At 37.5% G+C, this 23,542-nt stretch overlaps 1 protein-coding gene across 1 annotated transcript in view; it reads left to right on the top strand.

Annotated features, from left to right (window-relative positions):
- The window catches only part of TTBK2 (tau tubulin kinase 2), a 218,316-nt gene that overhangs the window by 39,065 nt on the left and 155,709 nt on the right, over positions 1-23,542 (top strand). Inside the window, exons 2-3 of the mRNA XM_043983478.1 lie at positions 6,293-6,428; positions 18,203-18,350. Of these exons, the coding sequence (XP_043839413.1) occupies positions 6,360-6,428; positions 18,203-18,350 (217 nt within the window). The 5' untranslated portion in view covers positions 6,293-6,359. The remainder of the gene's footprint in view (positions 1-6,292; positions 6,429-18,202; positions 18,351-23,542) is intronic.

The following is a 23,542-nucleotide window of genomic DNA, read 5'->3' as shown; positions in this document are numbered from 1 at the left end:
CTAGGTGGCACAGTGTATAAAGTACCAGCCCTGGATTCAGGAGGACCTGAGTTCAAATCTGGCTTCAGACACATGACACGTACTAGCTGTGTGACCCTGGGCAAGTCACTTTTTGCCCCGCAAAAAAAAAAAAAAAAGAGAAGAAAAAGAAATAGTTCAATTTTCTGGCATGGTGCTGATACACTGTCCAAGTTTCATGAGTATATAACAGCCTACTCAGCATAAAAGTTGTGTAGATCTACAGGTCTACAGGTGCTTAATAAATAAGTACTTGTCAAAGTGATTGAGTGCTATTGAGTTAAGTTTAGGATATTTTACTTTGTGAGAATTTGTCTCAAGGAAGACTTTATCCCAAGAAAGTAGTCTGATTTGTTACTTCTTCCTATTATTTATTTCCTAATACTTAGGAATTTTAATCATAATTTTGAGCTTGGTTATAAATTTGTTAGTTATAAGTTACTGTAAGTCAGGGGATCATGTTGGACATACAATTTGGTTAATTGGAAAAAAGCATTGCCTTATTCATTGGCTATTTCCTTTTGCTATAATCCTCTCCTCGCTAGTTTTCTCCCCTCCTACACTTTGTCTCCTAGCCATCCTGATTTCAGGCTCGGCCCAAATGCCATCTCTCTTTTATGAAAAAAAAAATTATTGGGTGGTGGTGAGGTTTTTTTTTGGACATTCTTTTCTTTTTAAATTTTGAGTTCCAAATTCTCTCCCTCCCATTTCCCACCCTGCCTCCCGAGAAGGCAAGCAAATGAAATAAATTATATATATGAAATCATGCAAAACATATTTCCATATCAACCATACTTTAAAAATAAATAAACAAAAAAATAAAGTGAGAAAATTATCCTTTATTTTGTACTGAGTTCATCAGTTTTCTCTCTCAAAGTGAATAGCATTTCTTCATCATGAGTCCTTTGGAATTTTCTTGGATCATTGTATTGATCACAGAAACCAAGTCTTTCACAGTTGATCATCATTACAACATTACTGTTACTGTGCACAATTCTGTCCCAGTTCATATATTTTTTCTGAAACTATCCTCCTCATTTTTTTTAGCATAATAGTACTCCCATAACAATCATATGCTACAGCTTGTTTAACTATTCCCTTATTTTTTGTTTTTTTTAAATTAATAAAGTATTTTATTTTTTTTTTCCGTTACATGTAAAGATAGTTCTCAACTTTTGTTTATACAAGCTTTACAATTTCAGATTTTTCTCCCTCCCTCCCCTCCCTCCCCCCTCCCTTAGACAGCAGGTAATCTGATATAGGTTATATATATATATACACATAACATTAAACATATTTCTGCATTAGTCATGTTATAAGAGAAAAAATCAGAGCAATGATGAAAAACCTCAAAATAGAAAAAAACAACAGCATCAAAAACAAAAGAAATAGTATGGTTCATTCAGCATCTATACTCCGCAGTTCTTTTTTTTTTTTTTCTTGGATTTGGAGATCCTCTTCCATCACAAGTTCCCTGGAACTCTTCTGTGCCATTGCATTGGTGAGAAGAATATAGTCCATCACAGTAGATCAGCACTCAATGTTGATGATACTGTGTACAATGTTCTTCTGGTTCTGCTCATCTCACTCATCATCAGCTCACGCAAGACCCTCCAGGTTTCTCTGAACTCCTCCTGCTCATCGTTTCTTACAGCACATAACTATTCCCTTATTGATGAAAATCCCCATAATTTCCAGTTTTCTGCCTCCACTAAAGAGCTACTATAAATATTTTTGTACATATAAGTCTTTATCCTTTTTCTTTGATCTCTTTGGGCCAAAGGGAATGCATGGTTTTATAATTCTTTGGGCACAGCTCCATATTATTTTCAAGAATGGTTATTAATGTATCTATTTTCCTTCATTCACTCCAGCATTTGGCATTTTTATAGGTGTGAGGTGGTGCATTAGAATTGTTTTAATTTGCCTTTTTTAAGTAATAGTGATTTAGAGCATTTTTTTCATGAGTATAGTTTTGATTTCTTCTAAAAACTGCCTATTCATATCCTTTGACTACTTATCAATTATGAAATGACTGTTATTTTTATAAATTTGACTTGGTTCCCTATATGTTTGAGAAATGAGGCCTTTATCAAAGAAACTTGTTATAAAAATAGATATTACTTCATTGCCTAGGGTATCTTTTTAGCAAAATATAGTTTCCTTGATTATCTGTTTTCACTGTCTCTTTTTGCTTTTGCTTAGTCTAAGATCATAATTGTTACCCCCCCCTTTTTTACTTCAGTTAAAGTATAAAAGATTCTGTTCCATCTCTTTATTTTTACTCTCTGTATGTCTTTCTGTTTCAAGAGTGTCTGTTGTAAACAACACATTGTTGAATTATGTTTTCTAATTCATTCTGCTATCTGCTTCTGTTTTATGGGTGAGCTCATCCAATTCACATTCACAGTTATGATTACTAACTTCATCTCTTTCTGTGCTATTTTCTTTTGTTTATCTTTTTTTTTCTATCCTGTCCCTCCTCAAAAATCTGTTTTGCTTCTGACCACTGCTTCCCTTAATTTGCCTTCTTTTATCATCATCCTCCCCCCACCCAATCCCCATCTATTATCCCTTTCCTTTTTTATTTCCCTATTAGGGAAATAAGATTTTCTGGATTTTTATACCTGATTGTATATTCATATTCTTCCCCCTTTGAACCAGTTCTGATGAGAGTGAGGTTCAAGCTTTGCTTGCCACCTCCTCCCATTTCCTCCTCCACTGTAAAAGCTCTTCCTAGCACACCTCTTTTATGTGAGGAAAGATTTCCCCATTCTGCCTCTCCCTTCCCTCTTTTCCAAGTGCATCTCTCTTTCTCATCCCTTCACTTTTTTAGATCATCCCAACGTAATTGACTTATAATCATGCCCTCTATCTTGGTAGACTCCTTTTAAATGCCCTAATAATGACAAAGTTCTTAGGAGTTACATGGATCATGTTTCCACATAGGAATGTAAACAATTTAACTTTATTGAGTCCCTTATGATTTACTCTTTCATGTTTACCTTTTTATGCTTCTCTTGAGTCTTATATTTGAATGGCAAATATTTTATTCAATTTTAAAAAAATAAACAGTTTTATTTAAAGTTTTGAGTTCCAAATTCTATCCCTGTCTCCCCTCCTGCCTCCCTGATAGAGTAAGCAATCAGATATAGGTTATACATGTACAATTATGTAAAACATTACTATATTAGTAATTTTATATAACAGGGTTTGAATAAAAGAAAAAAAAATTAAAGAAAAAAAGTGAAAAGTAGCATGCTTCAGTCTGTATTTAATCAATACCAGTTCTTTCTCTGAATGTGGATAGTATGCCTCATCATTAGTTCTTTAGGATTGTCTTATATCATTGTATTTCTGAGAATAATTAAGTCATTCACAGTTCTCCATGAAACTGTATTGCTGTCACTGTGCACAACATTCTCCTGGTTCTGTTCACTTTGCTATACATCAGTTCATACAAGTCTTTCCAGGCCTTTCTGAAATCATCCTGCTTGTCATTTCTTATAGCACAATAATATTCCATCACCATCATATACCACAGCTTGTTTAGCCATTCCCCAATTGATGGGCATTCCTTTGATTTTCAATTCTTAGCCACCAGAAAAAGAGCTGCTATAAATATTTTTGTACAAATAGGTCTTTTTCTCTTTTTTGGGAATGTCTTTGGAATATAAACCTAGCAGTGCTATTGCTAGATCAAAGAGTATGCACAGTTTTATAGCCCTTTGGGTATAATTCCAAATTGTTCTCCAGAATGGTTGGATCAATTTACAACTCTACCAATAGTAGATTAGTGTCTCTGAGGTTTTTTTTTTAAATAAGGAATATTTTAAAGCATTCCATTTCATTAAATATTCATTTTTCCTATTGAAGGATTATAGTAAGTTTTGCTGGATATGTTATTCTTGGTTATAATCTCAGTTTATTTGTGTTCCAGAATATTGTATTCTTTGCCCTCTGCTCCTTCAGCATAGAAACCACTAAATTTGTGAGATTCTGACTGTGGCTCTACAATATTTGAATTGTTCCTGTCTGACTGTTTTCAGTATTTTCTCCTTGAACTTGGAGCTCTGGAATTTAGCTATAATATTTCTGGGAATTTTCATTTGTGGATATCTTTCAAGAGGTGATTGGTAGATTCTTTCAGTTTCTATTTTATCCTTTAGATCTAAGATATGGGGCAATTTTCCTTAATAATTTCTTGAAATATTATACTAAGACTCTTTTTTTTTTTTGGATCATGGCTTTCAGGTAGTTCAATAATTCTTCTTCTTCTTCTTCTTCTTCTTCTTCTTCTGGTTGGCCAGCGAAGGTTAAGTGACTTGCCCAGGGTCACACAGCTAGTACGTGTCAAGTGTCTGAGGCTGGATTTGAACTCAGGTCCTCCTGAATCCAGAGCCGGTGCTTTATCCACTGTATCACCTAGCTGCCCCCTGTGGGTTTTTTTTAAGATGTAATTTTTTAAAGTATTTTTTGTGCTTCTTTTCCCAAACTATTAATTCTCTTTTCATAATTTTCTTGTATCACTATCACTTGTTTTCCCAGTTTTACCTCTACCATGCTTATGTCTTTCTTTAACTCATCTAGAATACTTGTTAGGCTGGGGTCCATTTCACATTTTTCTTTGAGGCTTTGCTTGTAGCTGTTTTCACATTGTTGTCTTCTTCTGAGTTTATATCTTGGTCTTCCCTGCCACCAAAGTAGTTTTTTATGGTCAAGTTCTTTTTTGTTGTTGTTGTTTGCTCATTTTCCAGCCTATCTTTTGACTTTGAACTTTATATTAAAGTTGGGCTTTGCTCATCTGGGGGTGAGAAGATCAAACTTCAGTTTTTTTTGTGCTGCTGTTTTCAGAGTTAGTTCTGGATATCTGCAAATTTTCAGTGCTTCTCAGGTTGTGTGATCTGGCAAAAGGTGTGGTCACTACTCTCTTGGTCTGAGCTGCGGTCTCTACCCAGGAAGGGCCTCCATTCCCCTACCCTAGGAGTGCTAGCACTCTTTTTGGTCCTGAAACTATGAGAGAACCCCTGTCCATTGTGATCCTGCCTGTTACTGCAACACAGAACTATGTATGAGCAATAGAGTTGACAATCATCATCAGTGCATCTAGTGCCGGCAAAGGGCCTTTGTAATCTGTTTTTGACTAGTTGTCCAATCCCTCCTTACTCTCTGTGGACTGAGAGCTCCCAAAGCCGTTGCTGAAGTTGCAACTACTCTAAGCTGGCTCCTACTTTGGTGTCATAAACCTGCTCTTGCCAACCTCCTAAGCTATGTTAGGTTGGAAAAATGTCATACTCAGACCTTTTCTTGGCTCTGCTACTCCAAAATTTGATTTTAGGAGTTATTTTAAAGTTGTTTAGATGTGAATGTTGGGAAAGTTCAGCTAGGTTGCCACCTGTACTCCACCATCTAACAAATGCCATCTCCTCAATGAAACTTTTTAAGATGAATCTTGCCACCTTTTGAATTAACCTCATTTTGTATTCTTAACATTGTGTTTTCATGCCTTTTATTATTTATTTTATATTTTATACTTATTTTTCTATGCTCTCTTCTAGTAGACTGTAAACTCCATGAGAACAAGATCCCTTTCTGAATTTTCTTTATATCTTCCAAAGTGTCATTTGCTTATGTAGGTGCCCAGTAACATTTTCTTACACATGTAGGTGCCCAGTAACTATTCATAGGATGAAGGAATGAGTCCAAAAAACAGTGTTTGAGTCTTGATTATTCCTTATTGGCTATGTGATCTAGGGGAAGCCACTTAGCATTCTTGAGCCTCTCTGTCCTCATCTGGAACTTGAGGATGTCTACTCTGATTCTCTCAAAGGGTTATGGAGAGGACCAAATGCAATAATTGATGTAAAGTCGCCTTATAAATTGCAAAGTGCCATTTGCTTTATACTTATTCGATATCTTTATTTTTTTTTTCTTTCCATTTTATGACTTTGCAAAGTACCTAGACATAAAGTGGACTTGATGATGTAGAATTATATGTGCTGCAGTGGTACTGGGACCCTCTTATTGTGAATAGTACCTTTTTTGTAATAGAATATCTTTTGGAAAGTCTAGCAAAAGGCATCTTGGGCATTTGGATGTGAAAACAAAAGTGCTGTTTTTTAATCCATTAAATACTATTTTTGGAATCGAGTTAGTGCTGGGTATTTTTCCCCCCAGCAAAGCAACCTAATTAAGGTAATGGTTCTTACTGCTGAAGTACTACTTGTGTTAATTAGTCAACCCTGATATGCTGCTGTTGTTTCTCTTGCTTCAGGTTAAATGGAAGTCACCCTTGGGAGCTGGATGCCTGTGTAGTAGATCTACCACATCAGGAGATTGCGATGAGTGGGGGAGGAGAGCAGCCAGATATCCTGAGTGTTGGTATCTTGGTCAAAGAAAGATGGAAAGTGGTGGGTATGCTTTTCATATAAAAGCTCAATAAATTATTATTCTTCAACAGATTGAATGTATTCATTTGCTTGTATGCTTGAAGCAGTTTTTCTGTGATAAAGATAATTGTACTATATTTTCATGGGCAGCTAGGTAGCACAGTGAGTACTTGGCCTGGAGTGAGAAAGATTCATTTCCCTGAGTTCAAATCTGGCCTCAGACACTTGCTAGCTGTGTGATCCTGGGCAAGTCACTTAACCCTGTTTGCCTCAGTTTCCACATCTGTAAAATGAGCTGGAGAAGGAAATGGCAAACCACTCCAATATCTTTGCCAAAGAATCTTCAAATGGGGTTCATGGAAAGTCAGACATGACTGAAAAATGACAACAACAACTATACCTTCACTAGCCTTTCTTCTGTTACATAGTGTTGAGTTTTCTTATATTCATATATCCATTGTGTGACATAAGGTATATCTGGGTGGAGAGACCAAACAAAGTAAACATTTCAGTGTTTGAATAATAAATGTTCCTATTCATAGCTAAGTCCTCTCAAAGGTATGGTCTCTAGTTTTCCACATAATTACTTTCCCCCAGCACCCAATCCTTTGCCATTTAAAGTGTTTTGTTAAGAATTTCAGTAAAGCTTTTCTAGGTGTTTGAGAGCATTTTGAAGCTCGTTTTTTCTTTTGTAAATAAAAGTATAATTTTTGTGATATAGCCTATTCCACTGGTTGATTTCATGGGCTTCAAAAATGTGCATACCACTTGCTACTTGATGAGACAATTTTTTTTATTTTAAAATTTATTTTAAATTTTAATTTGAATATGGGTACTGGAATTTATTTATTTACTGGATACAGGAACTTTCCCATAAACTCTCAAACATATCTCTATATAATATACATTTCTCAAAAACCAGTTAAGCAAAATTATTTAATAGCTTTGTACACGGAAAATATATTTCAGACTAGTACTTTTAAAATTTGTATTTCAATTTATTTTATTTTATTTTCAGTTAAAAAATTTGAATTCCAGATTTTTTCCCTCCTTTCATCCCTACCTCACCCATTGAGAAGAAAAGCAACATGGTACTCAGTATACATGTGAGGTCATGTGAAATGTATTTCCACATTAGCCACTTTCATTTTCTTTTTAAAGTTTTTTAAAAATAATTTTTGTTGAGCATCTAGGTGGTACAGTGGATAAAGCACTTGCCCCGGATTCAGGAGAACCTGAGTTTAAGAGTGGAGAAGGACTGTGATACTTCTGTTGTTATGTATGTCAAGGTAGAAGTTATCAGAAATCCTAATGGTAGCCAGTTAAGCAGAAAGTATTTATTGAGCACTGCTTTGGTCACAGCACTGAATTAAATTCAATATATTACAGGATGTGGGTAGCCCTCCAGTTTTTTGTTTGTTTGTTTGTTTGTTTGTTTGTTTTAGTGAGGCAATTGGGGTTAAGTGCCCAGAGTCACACAGCTAGTAAGTGTCAAGTGTCTGAGGCTGGATCTGAACTCAGGTACTCCTGACTCCAGGGCCAGTGCTCCATCCACAGCCCTCCAGTTTAAAAGCTAGAAGGTGGTACATCAATACTCTGCCCGGTGTAGTTAGTTCCCTGACCCTGGTCACAATAGCTAATAATATCCAGAGCTTATTCACACCCTGTGTTTTGAACAAGTAACAATATATTGATTAAAGAATCAACCGAAGGGGGGCGGCTAGGTGGCGCAGTGGATAAAGCACCGGCCCTGGATTCAGGAGTTCCTGAGTTCAAATTCGGCCTCGGACACTTGACACTTACTAGCTGTGTGACCTTGGGCAAGTCACTTAACCCCCATTGCCCCGCAAAAAAAAAGAAAGAATCAACCGAGGGAGATAGCACTCCACCTTCTTCCTTTCCCCAACTTCCATATCCCTACATTGCTCCCCACTTATACTTTATGACCAAGCTGGAAGGGGCCCCTTTCCCTGAAAAAGATTCCCTTCCGTTGCATTCCCCAAAAGTTCTCGTCCATATTTTGTTAGTAGACTTCCAGGCAGGGAGAACACAGGGAGAACTTATGAGGAAGCCCTTTCCATGAATGGTGCTCTCTAATGGAGGTTTTTCCTGATAGCAAGCTTAAATTGTTTCTTCATAGTTTCCACCCATCCCTTCTTGTTCTGTCCTCTGGGGCCAAGTAGAACAAGTCTGTTCCCTTTTTCTGCCTAATAGTCCTTGGAGACAGCTAACATTTCCCTCCTGAGTCTTCTCTTTTCTAGGCTAGAAATGCCCATTTCCTTCTCATTTGGCATGAACCTGAGGCCCTTCATCCTTCTGGTTGCCTTCTTTTGGCCACATTCCTACTTTGAAATGGTCTTCCTAAAACATGGTGCCCAGACCTAACATAGTACTCTGCAAGTGTGGTCTGACTATAGTAGGAAAATCTCCTCTTAATTCTGGAAATTATGCCTCTCTTAATGTAGCCCCATATCACATTAGTCTTTTTGATGGCCATATTTCACTACTGACTTAAAATTAAAACCATCAAATCTGTTTTCAAAGAAACTGCTAGACCATGCCTTCCTCATCTTGTACTCGTGAAATTGATTTTTTTAAACCTAAGTATATGACTTCATTAGATTTGGCTAAATGTCCTAGCCTGTAAAGATCTTTTTGCATCCTAGTTGTGTTGACAGGTTTGGTAGTTATCCCTCTCAGATTTATGTCTCTTGCAGATTTGATAATAATGTCATATCCTTCCCTTTTATAAAGTTGCTTAGTTGCCTACCAAAACGTTGAATCTTGCACTTTTTGTTTTTTGTTTTTGTTGTTCAGTAATACTAGAGGAAAAGAGAGAAATAAGTATTGCCACACACTTTATCCAATCTTTTCCTCCATAAATGCTGCTTCAACTTACTGGTAGTGAACTTTTAGATTGACTAATACCTATAGTGAGGTGGCAGAGTGCATGGGAAAGCTTGTTGGCAACTCCCCTGCTTGCAGCCTTGCATTAAGAGGCTCAGATAACACTTTAGGGAGAGGATTGGGACTCTAATCCCAAAAGCAGCTACATTGGTCTACTGTGGTTTCTGTTACTATGTAGGTTTTTTTTTGGAGGGGAGGGAAGTTAAAAGGTTTTTTGTTGCCTTTTTTCTACATTCAGGGACTAGGGGAAAGAGGGGGAAATTTTTAGAAGGCTGCTTTTAGAAGGCTAGTGGTTTTTATTTCTGTTTTATAATTAAATTAAATCCAACAGGGGAAGCTAGGTGGTGCAACGGATAAAGCACCAGCCCTGGATTCAGGAGGACCTGAGTTCAAATCTGGCCTCAGACACTTGACACTTACTATCTGTGTGACTCTGGGCAAGTCACTTAACCCCCATTGCCCCACCAAAAAAAAAATTTAAATCCAACATTTCTTAAGCACTTCCTGTGGGCAGAGCATTGTATATTGTTTTAGTAGGTTTAAAAAATATATTCCATCTACTTGCCATTTAATGAATGAATTCTCAAAACTGGGGAAGTTGTGTGACATCACTATCTCTGTGCTGTAGGGAAGTATGAACTGTTGAATAATCCTTTAGGGTAGAAAGGTACAAGTCTTAGGTAAGACATTGCCCCTTCCCTCGTGGAGCTTACAGTGGAGTAGGAGTTATACAGGTAACTTCAATAAAAGGGCTGCTATGGAAGATCTAAAGCAGGAAGGGCCCTTGCAGGTTTCAGAGAACTGAGAAGATTTGCTAGAATTTAATAGCCTTTGAATTGGCCTTTTGGGGGGCAGCTAGGTGGCACAGTGGATAAAGCACTGGCCCTGGATTCAGGAGTACCTGAGTTCAAATCTGGCCTCAGACACTTGATACTTACTAGCTTGTGACCCTGGCAAGTCACTAACCCCCATTGCCCCGCAAAAATAAATATAATAAAATTGAATTGAGCTTTTGAAGGGAATTAATTAGTGTGTCATTTAAAATATTGCAGGGTTAGCTTGTTTCTGTCTAAATTATTGGGGAACTAGGCAGGGGTTTACTAAAATATTGCTACTTATAAATTAATGGCTATTGCACTCATTTAGGTAGCAAGCATTTATTAAATTATATTAAATGTTAGGAGAACATTGACCGCATTTAACACAAGCTGAAAACCCCCCAGTACCATATTGTCTCTAAGAGAGAGCACATGGCTCCAAGAAAAGTTCAGAAACCCTACATTACGTGAAGAGCAGAGAGATCAGCTACCGGACAGCCTTTCTCCGCCTAGTGTGCGACCCAGAATGGCACTCACCTCGTGATCTCAGTCTCTTTTCCTTTTCTGATAGAGGTGGCTCTTATACACTGATCAAAGCTAATTGACAAGCATCATTCAATTCCATTGGTTGATATGACCTGAGGATGGCCCATATTAAAATAAGCTTTACCGTGATGAGGAGAGGGTCTAATGAAAGACAGACCCCCTAAGGGCAAAACCCCACTCAAATGGGTGAGGTTTTAGCTAGTCACTAAGAGTTTTATCTCTTGAGCAGAATCAGGAGAACATTGTACACAGTATCATCAACATTATGTGTTGATCAACTGTGATAGACTTGATTCTTCTCAGCAATACAATGGTCCAAGATAGTTCCAAAGGACTCATCATGGAAAATGCTCTCCAAATCCAGAAAAAAAAGAACTGTAGAATATGGATGCAGATTGAACCATACTATTTCTTTTGTTTTTGGTGCTGGTTTTTTTCTTTTTTGAGGTTTTTCCTTTTTGCTCTGATTCTTCTTTCACAGCAAGACTAATGCAAAAATGTGCTTAATGTGATTGTACATATATAACCTATATCAGATTACTTGCTGTCTTGGGGAGGGTAGAGGAGGGGAGGGAGGGAGAAAAATTTGAAACTAGAAATCTTATTAAAACAAATGCTGAAAACTATCTCTACATGTAACTGGAAAATAATAAAATACTTTTGTAATTAAAAAGAGTCTTATCTCTAATGCACCTTTGGGCTGGCTCTGAAAGAGACCAGCTAAAGTTCCTTCAAGTGGGGATGAAGAGAAAGCTAAGACTGGGTCCCTGTGTCCCCCCCCCCAAGAAATCCATTATCAATAATTATTTTCTCACATTAGGCAAAATTTGGGAGGAAGGAAGGAAATTCTTGGCATAGAGAATAGTGTTAGTAAAGTCATGGAATCAGGAGATGGGAAAATCAGGAGCACACTATAGGTGATGACTAGTTCATTTAGGATGGATTGTAGAGTAAGTACATGGAGGGAAATGATATGAGAAAAGGTCTGAAAGGTGGGATAGCTTCAGATCATGGAGGGCCCTTCATGGTGAAGGAACTTTAGTAGGTAGTGAGGATCATTTGAACTGCTTTGAGCAGTGTTGTGTCATGACCAGATTTGTGTATAAGGAAAATGAATCTGGGCAGCAATATGAGGGATTGCTGGAATTGTAAGAAGGGGAAGTTTAGATAGGAAGGTCTAGCATCATCTGTTCAGGTGGGGCCTATTATGTTGATACCAAGTAGGATTAGAAAGAAGACGGCTGTTGTGGAGTGTAATTGACAAGATTTAGCAGAGAGAGAGAGAGAGAGAGAGAGAGAGAGAGAGGTAAGAATCAAAGATTGGTGGGTCTTACAGGGCTCTAAAGTCCTGCAGACTTGGTGCTGTCCAATGTTTTGAACTCCCTTTGGAAGGATCTGAATTTAAACCTACCAGACAGTCTGTGCTCTGACATTCTGGTGAGTCTTTTCTTTTTTTGTCCTCCCTTCTTTTTTTTTTCGGGGCAGTGAGGGTTAAGTGACTTGCCCAGGGTCACACAGCTAGTAAGTGTCAAGTGCCTGAGGTTGGATTTGAACTCAGGTCCTCCTGAATCCAGAGTCGGTACTTCATCCACTGCACCACCTAGCTGCCCTCTGGTGAGTCTTCTTACACCCACAGCAAACTAGCAAATTATTTCATAATTTATTTAGTCATTTCCTAATCGGTGAGCATCTCTTTATTTCTAGTTCTTTGCTACAACCAAAGGTTCTGTTACATATATTTTGATATAATGGAACCTTTCCTGTCCTTTCCCACCTTGGGGTAGTGTGCCTAGCAGTAGAATTATTGGGTCAAAGGTGCCGATGTTTGAATAGTTTTTTTTCTCAAGTTGTTTCTCCTGGAATGGTGGCCCCAATTCATAGCTCTTACCAAATGTATGAAAATGTCTGGCCCCATTGCCCCAACAGTATTGATTATTTTCACTTTTTTTACCTGCCTGTGAAATAAAACCTCACAGTTTAATTATTAGTGATTTGGAACAGTCTTTTCATAAGATAGTAAACCAGTGTGTATTCTTGTTTTGAAAACTGCCCATATCCTTTTTTACCACTTATTTATTAGGCATGTTCTTGTTATTCTATATTTTTGTGTTAATTTCATATATATCTTGTATATTAGGCCTTTATCAGAAATATTAGATACAAAAATGTTTTTCCATTCAATATTTTTTCATTCTTAGTTGCATTGATTTTATTCATGCAAAAACTTTTTAATTGAAATAGTATATTTTTGGTATTTGTGATTTCTCAGTTGGTTAATTTTGAAATACTCCTATCCATTTTCCTTAATATATTTTGACTGTTACCTTTTATTTTTAGGTTGCCCATCCATTTGGAGGGTTACTTCATCCTCAGTAATAAAATGGGGTGGGAAGAGAGACAGGGACACACACACACACACACACACACACACACACAAACAGACAGAGACAGAGAGAGAGAAGGGTAGGAGGCGAGAGAGAAATCTTGAGAAATAATGAGAAATGAAGTTGCTCATTGTAGAGAGTTGGGGTTCTCGACTCAAATGCCACTTCCTCCCTGAAGCCTTTCCTGATTTCCCCTGCATACATTATTCTTTGCCCTTGTACCTCATATAGCATTTTATTGTGCACCTCACTAACTTGTTATATCCTGTGTCATATGTAATTTTGTGTCTTATTAGACTGCATTCTATGAGGGCAGGGACCTTATATTAGAAATCTGTTATTCTCCCTAGCTCATAGCATAGTGAATCAAGTAGAATCTTTTGTGGTTTGCTGGCATTGTTGTTTATTAAAGGAATTCCTCAACCATATTTCTTCAGGGTTACATTTGCCCCACTGAAAGCACATCTCTTCTTCCTAAGGAATAAAATAGCTAACTTTTGTATAGTGTTTAGGGTTTACAGTGTTTTGTACATCCTCATTTGATCCACAGCTTCAGCAACCATGTAAGAAAGGTACTATTTGGGGCTGGGGGTGGGGTCTAGATCTGTGATTTCATCTTTGTGGAGAGCTGGCCTTGGAGCCAGGAGAAGTCCTGCCTCTGGCTTTATCATCTCCAGTAAGTCACTTAACTTCTCAGGCCTCTAGGCAAGTCTCTAAAACTAAAAATTGCAGAGAAAGTGCCAACCTGCATATTGAGTTTCCTCACTATGAGGTCCCTCTACTGGGGAAATCATAGGTCCAGTCCTTATCCCTTAGGCAATCTCTGGATAAGGAAACTCGCCTAAAGTGGACCAGAAACAATTCTATAGCTTAGGCTTAGGGTGATGCTGGGAAAACAGAGAGGTTAAAAGGCCTGCACAGAGTTAACCATTATGTTTAGAATTTGAATCCAAGGCCAATATACCACTCTGGTACTCTTACTATCTCCATTTTACAGATGAAGAAACTGAGATTCAGAGAAGTTTAGTGACTTGCATATGGTCACATGGCTAGTAAGTGTTTCAGAGAGGATTTGAATCCAAGTCTATCCTGGTTCCAGCTTAGCACAATATCTGCTACATTACATACTTCTCTTAGGATTCTTCTGTGCTCTGGAACAGTTTTACCGGTCAGTCCTTCTTTGAATAAGGGGACCTTTTGCTTAACTATGCATGTGCTGAGACCATAAGAGGATGAAATTGTTTTGTTAGCCATTAATCATTCAGAAACAACATTTTAACGTGTTCCATCTGGACTGAACTGACACTTTTGCCAGATGGACAGTTGATATTTCATAAATATTTGTTGAATTCTATTTAGGTTGATTTCTCTGTGTGTGTTTTGACAGTTAAGAACTTGTAGAATTAACTCTCTCCAAGGTTCTGATTGGGATGTGGACTGCTGAATTTAAGCTAGATTCTATCGGGTATGCAAAATGCAAAATAGAAGGCAATACATGTCTTACTGAATTTTTTTTTTGGTGTGTGTGTGTGAGGCAATTAGGGTTAAGTTACTTGCCCAGGGTCACACAGCTAGTAAGTGTCAAGTGTCTGAGGGTGGATTTGAACTCAGGTCCTCCTTACTCCAGGGCAAGTGTTCTATCCACTGCGTCACCCAGCTGCCCCTTGCTGAATGGTTCTTGAATTTTTTCCATTCCACATCTGGGAAAAACTCTTTCCCTCACTGCCTCTTCTAATTCTCTTATCTCTATCCAGCCCAGGCTCACATTCCCCCAGTCCCTGTCCTCTGTACTGTTTGGAACCCCCATTGTCATTCACAAACTCCCTCTCATTTTTCACTTTTTCCTTTCCCCTCTTTTCATCTTCTGGTGCTCATGGAAACTTGGCTTGCTCCATACAACTCCTCTCTTCTTGTCTCCTTCAGTTCTGGCTGTTTCTTCTCTCATATTCCCTGACTAGGTCAGGAAAAGGAATTGGCATAGGGCTCACTTCCCACTGTCACTTTCATATCCTTCCTTTGTTGTCACTCAGAAACCTTTCCTCATTTGTGAGACACTCCTTCCATTTATATCACCTAATCTAGATCCTTGTGATTATTTACCAGTTTCTATGTCACTGTTCTCTCCTTCTCCCTCTCCCTTTCCCTCCTCCTCCCCTCTCTCTGTCCCCCCTTCCCCCTCAAAATTATCGATGCCTTTTGTTTCTCACACTACACCCCTTTATGTATATATTGGCCATCCCTGTAACACTCTCCCTTGTAACAAAGCAAAACAGCATAATGAATGTAACTGACATTTCTATGCAGCGTTTTATACCCCTAGTTTTCAGCTTTCCTAAGGAGGAGAGAAAATTAATCTTTTGTCTTTTGTTCTTCTCTTTTACATCAGTTCATATAAGTTTTTCTAGGTTTTTCTGAAACTATGCCCTTCATCATTTCTTACAGCACAATCATATTCCATCACATCAGCCATTCCTCAATTGATGGACTTTTTCTCAAGTTTCAGTTCTTTACCACCACAAAAAGAGCTGCTGTAAATATTTGTGTACATATGTGTGTTTCCTCTTTCTTTCATCGCTTTGGGGTATAGACCTACTAGTGGTATTGCTAGGTTAGAGGTATACACAGTTTTAGCCCTTTAGGAATAGTTCCAATTTGTTCTCTAGAAAGGTTGGATTAATTCACAGCTGTACCAAGATTGCAATTGTGTCCCACTTTTCCGACATTCCCTCCAGTATTTGTTATTTTTCTTTTTTGTCACGTTAACCAATTTTATGGGTGGGAGGTAGTACTTCAGAGTTGTTTTAATTTTCATTTCTCCAATTATTATTTATATGACCATTGATAGCTTTGATTTCTTGGCTTAGTTCCCTATATATTTGAGAAATGAAACCTTTATCAGAGAAACTTTATGTAAAATTTCCCCCCAATTTCCTGCTTTTCTTCTAATTTACTGCACTGATATTGTTTGTGCAAAACCTTTTCAATTTTATATAATCAAAATTATCCATTTTGCAACTTCTCTATCTCTTGTTTGGTCAGGAAGTCTTCTATCCATATTTCTGATAGGTAATTTTTCCACACTCCCCTAATTTGCTTATGATATTATAAGCAAATTTTATATTTGTTACGTCTTTCAAAGTTGTCTTTACAGTGTTATTATATAACCTTTGCTCACTTCATTATGAATCTTTCTATACAAGTCTTGCCAGGTTTTACTTTGGGCAGCCCTGTGTTGTTAGCCTAGCCTTTTTCTGAGCCTAGCACTAAGTTTGAGATCTCAAGCCCTCTGGGAGGCCCCTCATTGTTAGCCTGGACCCAGGGCTAAATCCACAATCTGGTCTGCTTTTGGTGAACTAATCAACCCTGTTCACAGTCTGTGGCAGAGTCCATTTTTAATCCTCTCCTCCCTTGGGAGCTTGCCCTATGAGTGAGTTATTTCCTTTCCCTTAATTTCTTTTAAAATTTTTGTCTTTTTTTGCAGGGCAATGAGGGTTAAGTGACTTGCCCAGGGTCACACAGCTAGTAAGTGTCAAGTGTCTGAGTTCAAATTTGAATTCGGGTCCTCCTAAATTCAGGGCAAGTGCTTAATCCACTGCGCCACCTAGCTGTCCCTCTTGCTTAATTTTTTGAAGTCTATGACACTTTCTCAGCTTATCTACAAACATGCTTAAAAACCTTAAGCTTTCACTTCTCTCTGTCATCCCCTCATATTGTTGCCTTGTAGATTTCTCTTCTCCTTCACAACCATACTTTTAGAAAGTGTAGTCTACAATCCCTCATATACCACCACCTCATTTTTCTGTCTCTTTTAATCTGGCTTCCAACACTACCACTATTGAAATTTCTCTTAAAGGTCACCAATGATCTCTCTCTCTCTCTGTCTTTTTTTTGGGCAGGGCAGTGAGGGTTAAGTGTCTTGCCCAGGGTTACACAGCTAGTAAGTGTTGTGTCTGAGGCTGAATTTGAACTTAGGTCCTCCTGAATCCAGGGCTGGTGCTTTATCCACTTTGTCACCAGCTCTCTTAACTATTGATCTCTTAACTATTAAAGTCATTGGCCTTTTCTATGTTCTCATCCTCTTTGGTTTTTCTGTAGTTCATGACAATATTGAGTACTCCTCCTCCTAGACTCTGTCTCACTGATTTTTTTCAGTGACACTGCTATCTTATGAAGGTTGACCACTGTGTTTCACCAACAACAACTATTTAGAGGTTTATGGTTCAATTTTTCTTCCTTCCTTCCTTCCTTCCTTCCTTCCTTCCTTCCTTCCTTCCTTCCTTCCTTCCTTCCTTCCTTCCTTCCTTCCTTCCTTCCTTCCTTCCTTCCTTCCTTCTTTCCTTCCTTCCTTCCTTCCCTCCTTCCTTCCTTTTTGCATTTGGTTCAATTTCCTAATACACACTTAGTCTTGACCCTTCCAGTTGGAGAAATATGGATAAAGTTAGAGCTGTAAATTATTAAGAACTGTGAAGAACTTGATAAAAGATTAACTTTCCTTATTCAGAGTTTCCTCTGAATAGTTTGAGTACAAAAATATATAGTGAACCGTAGCAATAATATATTTATCTTTTGAATGGAATTGGGGGGAAATGATATTTCTTGACACTGTACTGTCAGGATAATTTCTGATGCAAACAGTAGGTAAAGTTTTAAACTGTATCTGCATCTGAAGGCATATAACTCCTTAAAGGAAAGAGCGAGGATAAAGTAGATTTTTACTAGCATACCTTTTTTTTTTTTTTTTTGGTGGGGCAATGAGGGTTAAGTGACTTGCCCAAGGTCACACAGCTAATAAGTGTCAAGTGTCTGTGGCCAGATTTAAACTCAGGTCCTCCTGAATCCAGGACTGGTGCTTTATCCACTGTGCCACCTAGCTGCCCCGATAAAGTAGATTTAAAAAATGGTATTATTAGGAATTTTATCTTCTTTTTTCAGTATACATAATTTTATGCCATTGTACTTTTTACAATATTATATTCTTTCATTACATGAAAGTATAATAAAATTAGCTATATGTCTAATCTCCAAAATTCAAGGAAGAATCTAAAAATTTTAATTTGATTTTCATGTACATGGTCTGCCAGTAACGTTTTTCCTCCTTTCTTTTTCCTTTCCCCTTTTTATGCTTTTATTCCCTATGCAGTTGAGAAAAATAGGGGGTGGGGGCTTTGGAGAAATTTACGACGCCTTGGACTTGCTCACCAGGGAAAATGTTGCATTGAAAGTAGAATCAGCTCAACAACCAAAACAAGTTCTGAAAATGGAAGTTGCTGTGTTGAAGAAACTGCAAGGTAAGATACATTATTTTTTTATACCCCATATCTTATAGCCTGTCATTTTTCTATGCCTTCATTTGAATTTTAATCATTTAGCTGAATTACCTGATTTTGTTTTGGATGAAGGCAAAGTTTCTAGGTAAGCATAGTCATGCTTGGTAGTCTTCTTTTTGGAAGTTAGGTTATCAGTGGCTTAATAACATATTGTAGGACCCTATGATATACAGTACCTTATCTTGCTTGGAATTTTTAATTTTGGGGGTTTTGATGTAGAGTTGGTTAGGATAAGGTAGAGTGTATTGACAGAAACATTCCATTCTTTAGAAACAGGGTTTTCAAAACCCTTTATCATCACGAAATTCTTTTTTGTCGCAGAATTATTTTTTAAATACTTCTTTTTCTGATTTCATTGACAGTCATATGTACCTTTATTTCATAAATATGTCACCTCCAAATTACAGCATAGTATAGGCTATAAATAGTCTCATTCATATTTTCAAAGAGTGGCAGTTCTTAATTTTATCTCTGGCATAGATCTTAACCCTTGGGTATGTAACTCTCTCCCCACTCATTGTAAAAACAACCTTTTTTTTTTCCTAGGAATTATCTAATAACAGACAGTGATAAAATGCATTATTGGACATTTGTTCTTCTATTGACTATTATATTCCAACCTAATAGCTTATTTAACTAATGGCTTTTTAGAGTTTTTAAATTTTATTATATATATATTTTTAGCAAATCAATATTTTTTTGAGCTCAGAAACTTACTAATCATTAAGGGACATTAGTCAACTGAAGGAAATTACACATAATAATTGGGTCTTGGTATTCCGTGTAATGATAATATAAAAAAAATTATATCCTGGAATCCTAAGATTATATAAGTCAAAAACCAATTTTCATTATAGACTGACTTTTTTTACTTCATCAGTTCTTTAAATTTGACATTCCATTCTGTTAAATGGAAGAGGAATTTCACATATTCTACAAAAGTCTTATAATTTCTCTTGCCAAACTTCTTGGTTGTCAGTGTTGCTTAGCTTATTTTGTTAGAGGATGATGTTAATGATGACCCCAAGATTTTGATTGATTCCATAATCATCAGTACCTAACTCTAACTAATCACCTTAGGGCTGGGAACTGAATAAGAGAAGAGGAGTGGGTTGGCGCAAACCATGACCTTTATGGGATAAGCCAGTACAGCTGATACTAGGTTATCAGCATTATCTTTGTATGACTCTATGTTTACAGTGTTACTTTTCCTTTCCCAGATTAATTGTTATCATTCTCTTCTCAGTAAACATAGCAGCTGGTACCTTTGTCTAGATAGGTCTTATATATAATTCAGATGGAGCAACGTAGGGGTCCCCTGCCTTTTTCCTGACAAGCTGCTACTTTTGAATCATCTAAAGTCTTGTGATCTGCCATTTGTTAACCTGTATTAAACATGTTTAATGTAATTTTCAGTTTTGTGAAAATCAGAGATGTGTTGTCAGCTAGTTTGTTAAGATTCAGTTTGTAACTGGTAAGCAAACCTCTGTTTCATGAGGAGAAAGGAGAGGAAGCTGACTGACTCTTTAAGTTTCTCCCTATTAGATATGACAGGATAGAGCTTCTCAACCTGTACAGGGTCGGCCAGAAGTCATGAAGGGGTTTGAATATTTAATAACTCTTTTTTTGTTTTTAATTTACAGTACCATAGCATCATATAAACTATATAGGATTAATTTATATTATATGTGAAAAATCAAATCTCAAATGGTGAAAAATAAAGAAAAAATAATTTTAAAAAAGTTATTAAAACATAGTAACTTTTGGTCCATCCTGTATAATCCCTATCTTTCCCAGCGAGAAATCTTGTCCCAGTGACTTGGAGGTGATACAAGAAAGTAGATTGTCAGCCCTTCGCAGGAGTGCTAGTTAGTGACATTCCTGAGGAGTAACTTGTAGGTGACATAGACTGAGGCTCTCTAGTTTTCCCTGCCTGCATTTCTGGTAGAAGGTGATCCCATGTCTAATGACCTCCATGGTACCGCTTGAATCGCTTAATAGCCAGTGGTTAATAATATGTTGAGGACCCCGGAATAGTGTAGTTTCTTTACTGTCCTGCCTGCATGCAGTTTGCTACCTTTATAAATATGTTTTTCATGATATCACACAGAGTCAGCACAAAGAAGTTTTTTTTATCTGATGATATCTACATCATTGTTCTTAGAACCAATAGCTTAAAAAAATTAAGTTCCTTATCTTCTGACATGGCAGCTCCAGACTCTGACCTCTGATGGCTCCCACTCATGACTTTGGGCCTTTATGATTACTCTTTTTCTATTCCTAGATTACCCAGTACTTAACCCATCTCTAGGCAGCTATAAAAAGAATAAAGGAAAATTAAGAGACTTCCAGATGGATTAATCCTTTATAGTAGGTAATGGGTTGGTATTCTATTTATTCTCATTTGATTTAGCTATTAGCTGGTATATGAGTTTGCATTTTAATGGATAGAAGACTGTTTTATTTGTGAATTAAGCTTGAAATCCAAGTGACTCCCCTAAAGAGATTCATCTCTTTAAAACAAAACCTCATGTAAAGGCAGTTCCTTCACTAGTGTTTCATTGAACAGAAATATATTCACAGTATAGACTCTAATTCATAGAATTGTAGGTCTAGAGCTAAAAGGAACTTTATTCATCATCCAGTGTAATATCATCATTTTATAGATGAGCACAAGTGAGATCTCACACTTGCAAAAGTTCTGCAGGTCATAAGTAGCAGAACTGGGATTCATACTCAGATCCAGGATCTGAGCAAGTCCAAGTCTGATAACTCTCAATTCTGGCTTTGTTTGCCATGCTCCTAATGTCTACAGATAGTGTAAAACTATGTGGTTCGTAGTGCCTTCTTTCATCGGTGTTTCTTCTCAAATCATTCCTTAGCTCTCACTGACCTCCAGGTTCTTGGAGGGTTAATAACTGGCCTCCCTGAGTTCAGTCTGTTTATTAGGAAAAGGGCATCTATCTATAACTGTGGCATTTCTCTGCTTTTGTTCATTCTTCTCTGTACAAATAACACAGTTCTTTTTTATTGGCTCTAAAGTATGTCATTGCTTCAATGGTCTTTTCTTCCCAGGAAACATCCTGGCTTCCATCTCAGTGTATCAGAGCACTTCTTTTTTCTCAAACAATTTGGAAACCTCCTGTGTATATCCTGTGGTTCTCCATTCCTGTCTTTTTACCTCCTGATATTTGCTTGTCCTTTATATTCTAATGTCTCTTTCACCTAAAGCCAACCCTCTCCTCTAGTAGCACCTAGTAGGGGGGTCTCTCCCCTGCCCAGCTATAATTCTTCCCTAAAGCAAACTTAATGAATGGATTAACAAAATCTACTCACCTTTCCTTTTCTGCTTATTTTCAAAAGAAGATAGCTGTTATTTTTTTCTTCTGCTTTTCTCTGCCCTTTAATATACTGAATTAATGTCTTAATTTCCCACAATTTCACCTTGACCTCTGTTTTAGAAGTGTCTGATCCCCAGTCATGGGATAACAGGTTTAGAGCAGAAAAGGAACAAAGGCAACAAGCATTCACTGAGCCCCTGCCATGTGCCATGACCCCGGGAGTGAGCTGCTGTTTCATCCCTATTTCCCTTGAGGAAACTGAGGCAGACAGATGACTTGGTCAAAGTCACACAGCTAGTAAGTATCTGAGGCTGGATTTGAACTCAGGTTGACATAATTATTAAGTAGCAGAGCTCAAAATTGAACCCAGACCTTTTGGCTCAGAATTCACTATACCATGCTGCTGTCCTCGATTAGATTCTTCCCCTCCCCCTCCCCCTCCCCCTCCATGCCCCTTCTGCATTTGTGTATATCCCAGGCACTAGGACTCCAAAGCCCAAAGTAAAACGTATCTTGCCCCTGAGAAATTTACAGTTTAGTCGGGGAAGCTACTTACTGTAATGATTGGAATGACAACACCTACTGGAGACTTACTATAGGAAAGCTCCACCATGAGGAGAATGCCTCAGAGGGCAAGGCCATGAGGCTTTTCCTTGATATCAGGAAGTAACGTTTGCGCATGGGTACTGTCCACCAAGGCTACCAGCCAATCAACTTGAGGAGCCTCCCATTTTCTGGGAGGGGACAGGAAGGAGGAAGGAGGGCCTGCGCGGAGAGCTCTCTCTCTTTTTGGTTCCTGACTTGATGGTGGTGGTGATGGCAGAGGACTTCACAGGAAATTTGAGGAAAGATAGGAATGCCAGGCTGTTGGAATTCTGTTCTCAATCTTTCTCTTTCTATCTTTCAATAAACCCTTAAAAACCTAAACTTGTTTTATCAGTGATTTTAGTCAGTTTCCCCCAAAACTGGGGGAACAGATTAGAACCCACATTTAGAATCTTAAATTACACACTACATAGTATTAACAAAATAGAAACAAGGTGATTTTTACAGGAAAGGCTCTCAAAGCTGGGGAGATTGCCTTTGAAGCTCCAAACCGCATGTTTCCTTCACTTTCCTGTCTTTCCTAAAGCCATTGTGTTCCACCCCAGCTCCACTTTCCTCATGCCTTACATTACATCTCCTTTTAACACATTTACCAACTTTTAGTGTAGACTTTGTTTTCTCTCATGCCTTCATATAGTCTCATGTGTAATTGTCTGCTTCATTGAATTTTTTATGTCAGTCATCCATTTTTTGTCTTAAGGCTTCTAGAACATGGGGGCCATATTTGCTTAGTGCTCAGTACAGTGATGGTATGAACCAGATAGCATAAATATGCATAAATAAGACCTGGGAGAAGGTGATGGAGCTTCTATTTGACCTTTCTCTGTCTAATTTATTATTGTCAGTTTGTTGATTTAGGAAAATAAAACTATCTTAATTTCTAAGTTTCCATAGATATTTGTTAAATAATGGAATGATATGTATATGATAATGAAATCTACTGGGATTTCAATTACCAGGACCCTCTGGCATTTAAATTCAACTTTTTATTATCTTCACTGGTAGAAAAAAAATGTTGTGGGTAATCCACAAAATTATTTATATTTGGTTTAGGATTTTTTCTATTAAATTTGAGTGTGGTTGTATCTAATGTTTGGAGATTAACAGTATAGTCAAAGTTCATTAATTGAGTCTTGATTAACTCAATTTCCCTATTTTGTGGTTTTAATGATTTGGAAGAAGTGCTAAACTGAAATTTACTTATAC

The sequence above is a fragment of the Dromiciops gliroides genome, chromosome 2 (assembly GCF_019393635.1).
Source record: "Dromiciops gliroides isolate mDroGli1 chromosome 2, mDroGli1.pri, whole genome shotgun sequence".
In the NCBI taxonomy this organism is placed as follows: domain Eukaryota; kingdom Metazoa; phylum Chordata; class Mammalia; order Microbiotheria; family Microbiotheriidae; genus Dromiciops; species Dromiciops gliroides.
Note: the sequence above shows the minus strand (reverse complement) of the source record. Positions and strands in the feature narration are given on the sequence as shown.